At 25.4% G+C, this 11,804-nt stretch overlaps 7 protein-coding genes across 7 annotated transcripts; 4 read left to right on the top strand and 3 right to left on the bottom strand. All coding sequences in view use genetic code 6, as the record gives it.

Moving 5' to 3' along the window:
* Positions 1-772: 772 nt before the first annotated feature.
* On the bottom strand, positions 773-1,390 carry SS50377_20616 (uncharacterized protein; the record flags this gene model as incomplete). Its single annotated transcript, XM_067904556.1, has 1 exon — positions 773-1,390. The coding sequence occupies one exon, from the start codon at positions 1,388-1,390 to the stop codon at positions 773-775; it is 618 nt and encodes a 205-aa protein (XP_067768038.1).
* Positions 1,391-1,971: 581 nt separating this feature from the next.
* On the top strand, positions 1,972-2,214 carry SS50377_20615 (uncharacterized protein; the record flags this gene model as incomplete). Its single annotated transcript, XM_067904555.1, has 1 exon — positions 1,972-2,214. One exon carries the CDS (start codon positions 1,972-1,974, stop codon positions 2,212-2,214), a length of 243 nt encoding a protein of 80 aa, XP_067768037.1.
* Positions 2,215-2,564: 350 nt separating this feature from the next.
* On the top strand, positions 2,565-2,819 carry SS50377_20614 (uncharacterized protein; the record flags this gene model as incomplete). Its single annotated transcript, XM_067904554.1, has 1 exon — positions 2,565-2,819. The coding sequence occupies one exon, from the start codon at positions 2,565-2,567 to the stop codon at positions 2,817-2,819; it is 255 nt and encodes an 84-aa protein (XP_067768036.1).
* Positions 2,820-3,168: 349 nt separating this feature from the next.
* SS50377_20613 (COPI associated protein) lies at positions 3,169-3,669 on the bottom strand (the record flags this gene model as incomplete). The annotated part of the gene is made up of 1 exon (XM_067904553.1): positions 3,169-3,669. The coding sequence occupies one exon, from the start codon at positions 3,667-3,669 to the stop codon at positions 3,169-3,171; it is 501 nt and encodes a 166-aa protein (XP_067768035.1).
* Positions 3,670-3,862: 193 nt separating this feature from the next.
* Positions 3,863-4,198, bottom strand: SS50377_20612 (uncharacterized protein; the record flags this gene model as incomplete). Its single annotated transcript, XM_067904552.1, has 1 exon — positions 3,863-4,198. One exon carries the CDS (start codon positions 4,196-4,198, stop codon positions 3,863-3,865), a length of 336 nt encoding a protein of 111 aa, XP_067768034.1.
* A 71-nt stretch (positions 4,199-4,269) lies between these two features.
* On the top strand, positions 4,270-5,790 carry SS50377_20611 (Chaperone protein DnaJ; the record flags this gene model as incomplete). The annotated part of the gene is made up of 1 exon (XM_067904551.1): positions 4,270-5,790. The coding sequence occupies one exon, from the start codon at positions 4,270-4,272 to the stop codon at positions 5,788-5,790; it is 1,521 nt and encodes a 506-aa protein (XP_067768033.1).
* Positions 5,791-5,852: 62 nt separating this feature from the next.
* SS50377_20610 (Transmembrane domain-containing protein) lies at positions 5,853-11,729 on the top strand (the record flags this gene model as incomplete). Its single annotated transcript, XM_067904550.1, has 1 exon — positions 5,853-11,729. The coding sequence occupies one exon, from the start codon at positions 5,853-5,855 to the stop codon at positions 11,727-11,729; it is 5,877 nt and encodes a 1,958-aa protein (XP_067768032.1).
* Between the last annotated feature and the right edge of the window lie 75 nt (positions 11,730-11,804).

The raw sequence follows: 11,804 nt of genomic DNA, 5'->3' as shown, positions 1-11,804 counted from the left end.
TAGCATATATAAATTAAAAAGATAGAAATGCATTTGTAATTCTTGAAAGGTGCATTTTCTGGTTGCCTTACTATTGTTAATTTCGGATATTTTTTGATGCAATCAGGCTAGTTTATTCACCTAGTATAAGATTATATAATATTCTCAAATATAAATAAGTAAACTTAATTAAATGATATTATGATTAAATTGACATGAATTCAATACGTTGAATTAAACTACACTTAAGTCTTATTTATAGTTTTGAATAAATTTAATATATCAGTCGTAACTTCTATACAAATATGTACTAAGTTCTTTGAGTAAATTACTTATATCGATTAATTATGCTAAACTTATAATCAATATCAGATTCTTTCTAGATAAAGAATAACTATGATTAATTACTGATAAAGTAATAATATTGATTAAATAATAATAGATAGTAAAAGTTAGATATAATGTTTTTACGTCGCCAAGAAGTTATATTATTTTCAATCATTCCTTATATGAATTAAGTAACTGCATGATTTTGAGCAAAAAATATATAATAATAATGTCAATATTGCATAAATTTATTTATACTTTGGTATATAATGACTTTAATGATTTTAGTAGACATTCGTTTATTGTTTATTATATAAGATTAGTATTGGGTTATGATGGCGAGTAAAATAATTTTAAATAATTAACGCCTATGATTTAAAACAAAAATTATCAAAGGAAGTACTAAAAATAGACAGACAAACTCATGATTAAAATATAAGGATGACTTTGTGGATATATCAATATTTCACTTCCCTTTTTCTTATTATACGAATCCTCTTCGGATTCGTCTAATAAGTAATCCTAAGTTTCCAGTCAAATCAAATTCATCCAAAAAATCATCTAATCCAACTAGAGAGTCACTTATTGCTTTAAGCTCTAATGTATCACCAACATGAAATTCAGCAAACTTTTAGGCCTTTCCAATTCCATAAAAAGTAATTTTGAAACAGTCATCAATCATTTCAATATCCATTTTCAACATAGTCTTATACATTTTATATCGCTGCAGTAACTCTTTCGACAAGTTTTATGGTGCAGATACTTTTGCTTGATTTTATCGTAACGCAACTCTTTTAGTATCAATTTCGCTTTTAATTTATACTATTTATGTTTTTAAAATATTAATTTTTTATCCGAAATCAATAATTTCTTGGGATAATGCCGACTCTTTTTCTTTTCGTGATAATACCAGAGTTTATAACTAGTCATGAGCTTCCTATTTCTAAGAGTTAAGAAGTTCAAGTTCTACCATTTTATCAGTAAATGCTTCATTAAATACACTATTAGAACGGAGTAAACTTTATAAATTTTGTTAAAGAGTAGCGCAATATGCATCTGTTTAGATATTAAACTACTCTAACATTTAATTAAAGTTTGAAAGTTCAAATTGCATTTATAGAAATTTGTGGAATGAATGTAACATTATATTTATAGTATAATAATCTAGTAATAATATAAAATGAGAATTCCTAGTTTTCAATTTTAATTCACCCCAATTAAGACAATTTATCATTATACGTTGTTTATTATTAAATATAACTTAAAATTTATATAATCACTATAACTAGATCAAATTTTTATGCAATTATAATTTTATATTAAAAATAAATTAGTATAATCCAATTAGAGTTTCACACCATTATGTTTATTTACTGCTTATAAATAGTTGTAGATGCAAGTACACGAATTAAAATTTATCTAACTTTATCTTAATTTTTAGGAGATAGAAATATTATGTATTGTAAATATAATTATAATATTAATAATATATTGGTGTTAAAGATAACTTTTGGTGTATATTCATAAATATATCTTTTTATATCTTTTTAATTTTTAAATATATACAATACATACACTTATACTCATATTAAATTTTATTTTTTAGAATATTTATCTCTACATAATTTTGTATTCCTTCATAATTTACATTGGTCCAATTTATAAATGGGCGCTTGCCAAACAAATACTTAATACAACCATGGAGACGTTAGCATTAACACTAGCCTCAGCTATCCTACTGATCCAATAAATATACATCAAGTTAACTATTCTGGTACTATATTAATAAAATAAAAATCTGGTGTAGCATTAGATGGAGATTGTATGTCTGATCGCTTTTCAGAGATTGTGGTACAAAGACTTTAACATATTGATACCATTGTGGATTCAGTCTTGTTTGACGAGTGATAGTTTAGATTACTCCTTTTTATGTTATTCTAGTTTAACTTCTTGATAGAAAATATAATTGAGTTGATTTTGATAGTTTTTATTTGTCTCTACTTATGATAAAATGATGGCAAAGTGTCTATATATTTTATAACTACTTCATATGCTTCTAATGTTTTAAAAGTAATACGTTGCTTAATTTTTTTGAAGAAATTTATAATGCTACTTAGGACCATTATTTTATATAATACTATAAAATTATTCGATTTTTGATTATCGTATATAGAATAATATAATTTTCATATAATATTAAGATTTAGTATAAACTGTTAAACTGATTAATATATAGTATAAAATAAATTATTGCAATAATGTAAGAATCGCTATAAATACTACGAAATTCCTAGCTACAGCTTATGCAAGATTCTGTATAAAATATAATTCCTTTAATACCTGATTTATCAGTAAATGAACATCAGGATACAGGTGAAATGCCAAAATTTGATGAAAGATTTGTTGTAGAAAAAAGCGATCTGTTAGTTAAATAAATTGATTCAGTGACTAGTAAAATCAGAGATTTAGGTGAAATTTGTGATTAAATTATTTCAGAAACGATATGGGAGTGATCAATCATGTTATAATCCTAATACTTTTCGAGTAGATATTTTCTTTGCTCTAGACTAGTAATAGTTATTTGAAAATATTGCCTTTTTTAATCATTCTATACAATTAAGATTCTCAAACCAGTAAAGTATACCAAGATATTTTAATAAACATTAGATACTTCTACAATAATGTTAATTTCAAATGTTGATAAGTAATATTGACTGTATTTTCACTGCTAGATATTACTTATTACCAATTAGTTTAAAATTAAATTATTAAGCCTACTATGAAAATTAATATCACAGGCTTCATGAAATTATCTTAACAAATTATTCGAAAAAATATTAAACATTAAAATAGAACTATGAATCACACAGTCTTCAGAACCCTACTACCCTAATTAATAGGTGGAAGTTTTTTAGAATCTTTGCTTTAAGTCTACCGGTTTGCTTCTTTCTTTTATGGCTTTGATTACTAACCACTTCCTCCACCTATACTACCGCCAGAACTACCTCCCAAAAACAGCTAAAGAAGACCAACTACAACTCCAATAATACCTACAATATAAGTAAAGCAGCTGAATCCACCATCTCTGCAAAATTTACTATAACTGAAATTTGGTAAGAAGAAGCATGCAATTATGATAATTAATATTGGAGCACCCTTTCCAGTAAGAAAGCCGAAATAAGGTTACAATGCGGATATTGGTGGGGTTAGAATAATGAACAGGGAAAGTAGAATTATCAATATTGTCTAGAAGACCTCGCTCATATCATCATCACCTTTGAAATCATGCTAAGCATCACCCCAAATTGCGGAAACCATATAAAGAACACATACAATGGTATCGATTATCCACCACACGTCCATTTTGAATGGTATTCTAAAATTAGTGTGCAAAAAGAATATAAGTATTTAATAATATAACTTTACATTTCCCTTCTAACTTTTTACAGCTTTTATTTTTGTATTATTATATGAATATATATATATTATACTCAAAACACAAGACTACTATTTTCCAAATATAACTCATTTATTTTATATCTTAAAACAGCAATACTCACATTACCTCCTAGACGTAAATTGCTCCCATCTCCTTTTTGAGCTGCTCGAGTTCCTCCAAATTTTGGTCCTGCAATTTAGCGCAAAATTCGAGCATTTTATGGCTCATTTCTAGTTCAATACGCTGCTTAAAACTCAGTTTTTTTCCTTCCAATTTCAAGCTTTTCACCGTAGAATTTATCAATATTTATCTTATATTATTATATTATTTCTATAATATATAAAGAAGTTTCTTGTATTGGCTGAGTTACTCGTTTTGGCAATTCACAAACCCTGAAGCCCTGTAGTACCCGTTAAGCTGCTTCTGAATCTCGTTTATGAGCTTTATGTTCATTTTTGGAGCTTGTAGAGAAAGAATTTTAAAAGTTGTAGACCTTCGAAAAGGAATGGAAAATTGAATTAAAAATGGAATTTTGTAGAAAACTGCAAAAAAATTGGGCAACTGATCGGAGGCATCAGGAAGCCTTAGCGCCTTGCGGTTTTGTATAAATTTCAATCGGTGGGCGGCGCTCAGTGTTCATATTCGGGGAGGACGAATAGGTAGGAATACTGTGCCAAATTGGTGTTAAATAGCAGGTTTCTCTGATAGCGTCATATTGCATTTTCAAATTATTATATATACTATTATTATATAATAAAAAAACTAATAAGATAATGTTAGTTTACTTGTTTTAGGCATCTGTGATTGTTGATACATAGACGTTAACAGACTCTGCAGAATAGCGATACTAGAAGGCTATAGAGCTTGCTAACAGCTCGCAATCACGAGAAGCTGCGGATATAGCATATAGTTTATTTTCTACGCCTTTTAAGTTTAAGTCAATCATTCTCCTCTAAAATTTATGTTTGTAGAACTGTTAAATTGATTGTACCACTAATTATGAAAATGCATTCTCAAAAACCAATACTGAACGTATAAGAAAAAATCATGCTATATTTTAAAGTAATAATTTAACTGCATTGGTATAGTTGCTAGAGAACTGTAGTAGCATGCAACTGAAAGATAAGATATATTTACTGGCCATATAGTAAAATAATTTCACTGCAGCAAAATTAGGTCGAGATTCACATGAACTTGATCTACTATAAACATACTATAGTTTAAATTTTTCGAGTAAAGACCAAGTATTTGGACCTATTGTTGACTTTTTGGGATAGAAAAAACCTAAATTATCAAAAATTAGAGAAATAAGCGAGATATTGCAAACAATAGATCTATAAAATCTCGAATTCCCAGAAATCAACTTATAAGAAAATATGAATAGAATAAATGCTTTCATTGAAGTATTGAGATAATATATTTAGAACATTAAAAAACCAAACCTCTGCATCGCTGATTTTAATACTAATTCGGTTATAAAATTTATTTAACTTAGAATTCAGCTTTATTGCCCTTAAATAGTCTAAAATGGTTAAGAAATCGAAGAAATAAGAAAATAATTAAATATAATAAAATTTACTTAACATTTAAGCATAAATATTTCTGCTTCTATAGAATAAGCTAATGAAAATCTTGGCATTATATTGTAAAAACAATTAAATACTTTAATTCCAGATTTTTATGGTATTTTAAATGTTTCTAAAAATTTTACATAGGCAGAATTAAAGAAATAATATTTTAAGTTATCAAAATAATTTCATCCTGATTATAATAAAAATTCAAGTACAGAGATATTTTCCTAAATTGGAGAAGCTTATTAAGTTTTAGGAAGTAAAGAATTAAAGAGATCCTATGATTAAGGTTAATACAGAAAAGACGATAAATAATAACTTATAAGTATTTTTGAGAAGAAATGTGATACCGCATTGCACCATGCACCAGGATATACAGGATAGGGGTCAATATTAGAGGATGACGAATTGAAAAAATATTTAACTAAAGAGCAATGGAGTTAATACATTTTAAATAAAAAAATGAATGGATGATTTATTAATAATTATATATAAATTTAGTATTTAATTATTAAATAATGGAGTGGTTATATTAGATGTCATAACGGTGGCATGAAAAACCATTTCCATATATTAACCTTTATTCAATGTTATCATTAATTTTATCAATACCAATGTTATTTTATGCTAAATATATAACAAAAATATATTCTTTATGGTAAATGATAATTTTGATAGTATTACCTCTAGCTTTTCATATTATCGACATAATATTATGCGCAGTATCGAGATAATATTTTCGGCATCCAACTGTTTTTTGGCATATATTTGGTATCACAGATTTACTATATGTATCAACATTTTATTCATCATACATTATTTTCATCATGTATTAAAAAAATTTAGTCCTAGTCGTTCTTTTCTATATTAGATAAGTATTTGAATTTATACACTTGCTGCGCTTAACTCCGACATGTATAGGAGTGTCAAAATTTTCAATTATTTCTATTCAACATGTTTGGAGTGTCCGTATTTTCCTATTGATAACTATACATTTACCGTAAATTTTCATCACAGTTATTTTTTTAATATCTATGGGTCTTATTCATACTTTCCTGTTTTATCATGGGTGGTATGCAAATTGCTTAGCTTCCTTTACAATTTCTTACTCACTAGGATTAATATGTAATTTGAATCCTATATTTTTAGTATTATTTTGTAGTGTATAAGTATTGCGAGTTAATAATTATTAAAATTAAATATTTGAAAGATGCGTTATTTCTTTACTTTTCCATGAGGCTTTTTAGAAAGGTCTAATAGGTAGTATTAATTGTCAAGCATTAATTAGACAAGTAATTTTACTTCAATAAAATATTTCAAGAGATATTAAATACGTTTTACCTAAGTTATCAGCTGTCTAAAAGGAGTCTTCTATTCTACTAATGAACCTTGGAATATACTAGAACAATTTTCCATTTGATATTTAGAATAAAGTTTATAAAAAACGAGTTATGATAACAAATTAATTATATATTCCTGCTACTTATGAATAACCAACGGAATAACTATAAATTCTAGTTGATGGAAATCCTTTTTTATAAAATTTTTTAAAAATGCGTTTAATTGGAGCAGATGGTATTTTTTAATACTTCTATGCAGTTAAAAGGCTTAAAAAATTAATAACACGATTTTCACATGTCAATAAAGCGATATTTGGTGCTGGTTTTGCATTAATTAATTAAAGCTCCGGAAATTAAACTGAGCTAAGAAAATAATTTCTATAATAATAAGTTACAAATTCATACGTTTCCATTTGTTTAAAGATGTTTAAAATGCATAGATCTCCATTTTCATAAAATGTGTTATAAGAATCCGCAATTTTTTTAAATTCTTCTTCTTCCACTTTTATTAATCTACCTTAGTTCAAAGAATTTATTGATTTAGGAAAATTTAAATTTAATAGTATTTATTGGCATATTTGGGATTAGTTATATAGAAGCTAAACTATTGATTTAGATATTTTTGCAAAGAACATATTCCCATTCTTAGACTAAAGATAGATTAATCTTTTTGATATTTATAGGAGTTAGCCTTTGCTTAATAGGGTTATGGATATTTTTATTCCGTTTTTGCATATTACTAATATTCATGAAGAACGGCAACCAGAGTAGGGATAAGAAATTTCTAATAAATCTGTATATAGACCACGTAGATTTCATTAGTTTGAAAAAATTATTTATTTAGAGAGTTTAATAAAAAAGAATCCAGATATTGATGTTAACTATTTGACTTATAACATATTTAAGGAGAAAGTTATTAATGATATGAAATAATCATTTAGATCCAAGAAAGAATAAGAGAAAGTTCAAGTAGAATATTCATTATCTAATATTTAAAAGTTGTAAAGATTATTTGAAAATATTGAAAATATATAGGACTCGGGCTAAGTTACTCATCTATTCTAAGAGCGTAAAATTTAACCATAACGATAAACAGAATAAGCGAATATCTAAATTATAGGAAGCCCATTGTCAGTTCTAAATGTTTTTTAGATATCTATTATTTCAGATATATTTTTACATTCTCGTTTTGGTAATTCAAAAAAATAAATAGAAAAATTTTATGTAGAAGATTTTTATAATTTTGGTTAAGAAATTATGGGATTTTGGGTTTAAACCGGAGCATATATAGGACATCCAGCACTATCAACTAGTGTATTATCAAGTGTTGATATAATTTATAGCGATTTTTATAGAATTGTTAGTAAAATGCAAAGATTGAAGCGAAAAACAAATAATAAAGATATTATATTTTAGCTTTATATGTTAGTAAGGAAATTCAGATTCGATAAATAAATACTTAAAAGTGTTTAAAGGTAAAATAAGGTTATTAATAAAGATAGAGTTCAAACTTCTATAATACTTACGTCTAAAACATTATCGCCTAAAATAACTGGAAATAATACTCAAGCTACATCTTTTAAATCTCGTTCTGATTAAGACTCTAGATTATCCCTTACGATGAGGCTTCAGGATGCTATTTAAGAAGAACCTGGATTATTAATCCACCCAAAATAAGATTTTAAAACAAAGTCATAATTTTTTTAATAATATTCTGGAGCAAGAAAAACAATATTTAAGAAATTCTATAAATTATTTAGTATCTTTGTCTACATAATTGTTTTTTTAATGCTTATAATGGCAGCATATTCAGCCTTTTCTAAGTTAATATCTGAAGATTTTAACAGCTAAAGAGTTTAGAATGTATTTTAGTAAAATTTTTACAAAACTATCTATGAATTAGAGTGGTTAAAGTTACCAAAGTAAAATTTGCTATTTATAAATAAAATAAAAGATTCATTTTAGGAATATTAATCCCAGAAATTTATCTCATTATGCTAATTCAGCTAATATTAGCCATGTAATTCTACAGTAGTTAGCACAAAGAAAACGAATTAAATAAATGTTTTCAATAAGTATATAACTACAGGGTCAAGAATTTTTGCAGAAAAAAGTTAAGATATGTAGTCTTTATATGACTAATTTACAATTGATTCTGCACTAGCTTTAACGACAAGTAGATAATTATTGAAAAAAGAACAAGCCAGTCGAGTTTACTAATTTCCTTAGATGATAGCTTCTTATTTTAATTTTTTTGAGAATTATTTTTATGAGGATGTGAACTATACAAGATAGTTATTAATTATGACATCTTTAGTAATATTAGTATTAACATTATATAAGACACATTTAGTAATGAAATAATATGAAGGAGTATTAAATTTACTTAGAACATTAAAATAAGATGATGTTAGAATTATTGTAGATTCATATTAGAAAAAAATTAATACTTCAATTGACAAACTTATTTCGTAAGCTGTTATTCGAACCAATGCTCCTACTAAAATGGTTAGTAGAATCTAATCCGAAATACAAACAGAAGCTCCTAGTAAATAATAAGTAAAGACAACTAAATACTAAAATATTATTTTTATTAATATATTTATAATTTTAGTATTAATTCTAGTATCATAGTTTGTTAATGGTAAAACATTTTAAATCAATTCATAATTAAATAGCATGAATATGTAATTAAATTAAAAAATTTCAGATTTGGCAGTATTTTAGAATAAAATTCATGATATTTAAAATACGATATAAATAGTAAAGTTTACTAGCAACACTGTGAATTAAATTGGAAACCGCGATAACAATAAAATTTTATAATTTATGTTAAGCAAACAATATTTTTTTTACACACTTCCATCTATTGATTTCTATGACTAACATTCGTAAGCGAGTATACAATCTACATTTTTATTAGACTTCATAATTTCTATTTATAATATGTTACATCTTACTATATTAGTGCCTAATCCTAATGTGCAAGCATAAAAATAAAATAATATTAATAAATAAATTTTTTAGCTCAAAGATCTTAATGAGAATTTATAGGATATATTTTATTACTTAAAAGTATCCTACTAGTAAATATATTATTCTTAAAAAATAGGGTTATAGTTTTTTAACTATAATATTACTGCGGATTAATTGGCTTTTCCTACCTTAACAAATTAATTAACAAATTATTTACCTGAATGTTAAAAATTCAATGGTTAATATTTCACGAATTTTAAAGATGACTAAATCGATATAGGCTAGCTTCAAGATAAATCTATTTGTATTTTAACTAGTGTGTAAGTTTAAAATCTAGTTCAAAAAGTTTAAGATATTTTTATAAACCAAAATGAGTACTTGCAAACTTTATTTAAACCAAAGCTTTCAGTTTTGCAGAAAATTAAGTCTTATCTTACGTATTCTAAACTAAATAATATTTTTGCTTCGATTTCAAGCTACACATCTGCCATTATCATACATGGAATAGTATGTAGTTGTGTATTTCTGTTTTTTATTGTTTATTTTATATATTAAAATAATAAACATAATAAACGGTATTCATTAAAATACTAAGAGAATTAATTTTTTTAAATTAAAATATTAAGAGTTACAAAACAAATAGTGTATGTCGCTATGATATCCTTAATATTATTTAATTTTGGTTTTTAAATTTATTACAGTACATTTGCTTATAATAAATAAATATTACTGTTAGGATAAATAAAAGTATTGCAATCTATGATGCAACTTACAAATCATGATATTTAATTATCTAGTAATCCAACTAAAGAGACTAATTTAAATTTGAATTGGTATTATTAGAAAAGATTAGATCTTACTTCATGTAAATACAATCATTAATTTCCGAATGATTTCAATCATAATATTACTAATTTGCTTAATATTACTGGTTATTTTGAATATATGTAAGAATAATCATAAGTATCGCACATATTTTAAGAATTAACGTAGAGTTTACTGTTTTAAAATGTAAATAATAAATTATTATTTGAATCTTATTAGTATCTTAAAGATCTATAACTTTATTAAATATATTTTATTAATGAATGCGATCCTAGTTTAATACTTTTTTAGTATGAACATAAAATTCTCACCTTCTCAAAATTATATGATAGTATTGCAGCGTAATTTTAATTATTTTAAAGAATATTTAATCAATACTCGATGTTTTTTTTAGAATATAGAATTTCATAAATGTTTAAGTTTTTCATACCATCATTATTCATTCTTTGGGCTACTATCGTATATTTCATTGCAGCTATATATCCTGTGATTTTATCTGATTTTAATTTTTCAGTTGTCAGCAAAAAGAACTATGCTAAAAAATTATAAGAATAATTACATATTTTTGATCATTCGGTGTATGTTTTTTAAAATTATAAGGTCATTTTGTAAATTTTATTATAAGTAAGCCCTATTCTTATTATTTTGTTAGGAGTAACTGCAGCAACTTTTTAAAAAAAGATGTATGGGTTTTAAGATTATTCAACTAAGATTTCTTTATCCTAGCTAGCTGATTTATTAGTAAATGAGTTGGAGATTTATATTGAAAACGATGACTTAAATAGTGTATAATCAGTGGCACTTACTCTACTTAATCATTTGTAGTTTTAAAAATATGGAATTTCAGATCCTTGTGCCGATGTATTATAATATGTACCTTCCGGTCAAAGATAGATTGAACACCCACAGATTTAGAAATGCAATACAGTATATAAAAACGAGCTTCTTACATTTATTTAAAATGGCGCTACCGTCAAATATACTACAGTTTTTACTAATAAAATTAATCTTTAATTACAGAAATTGTAATTAGCAACTAATATAGAAAACGCAAAATCCATAATAGAAACATTACGAACTTATGGCCAATTTCAAGACAACTAACAACCACCAGCAGCTAAGTACAGGGAACTATCGTATTAATTAACTATTTTTAGCACAATAAGCTTAACGTTAGTATTTCTGTGCCTATCCTACTTCTACGGCTTCAACAGGCAGATAGAAAACTACATTTTCGTTATTTACCAGATGATCTAGATTATTAAAAAGTGATGATTTTTCATACTTGACCGTTATAAATTTTTTACTATTATTATATACTTATATTAATATTTCAACTCCCTTCCA

This window comes from Spironucleus salmonicida, chromosome 1 (genome assembly GCF_000497125.1).
Source record: "Spironucleus salmonicida strain ATCC 50377 chromosome 1, whole genome shotgun sequence".
NCBI classification, from domain to species: domain Eukaryota; phylum Fornicata; order Diplomonadida; family Hexamitidae; genus Spironucleus; species Spironucleus salmonicida.
The sequence above is the reverse complement of the archived record's forward strand: the minus strand, read 5'-3'. Positions and strand labels throughout refer to the sequence as shown.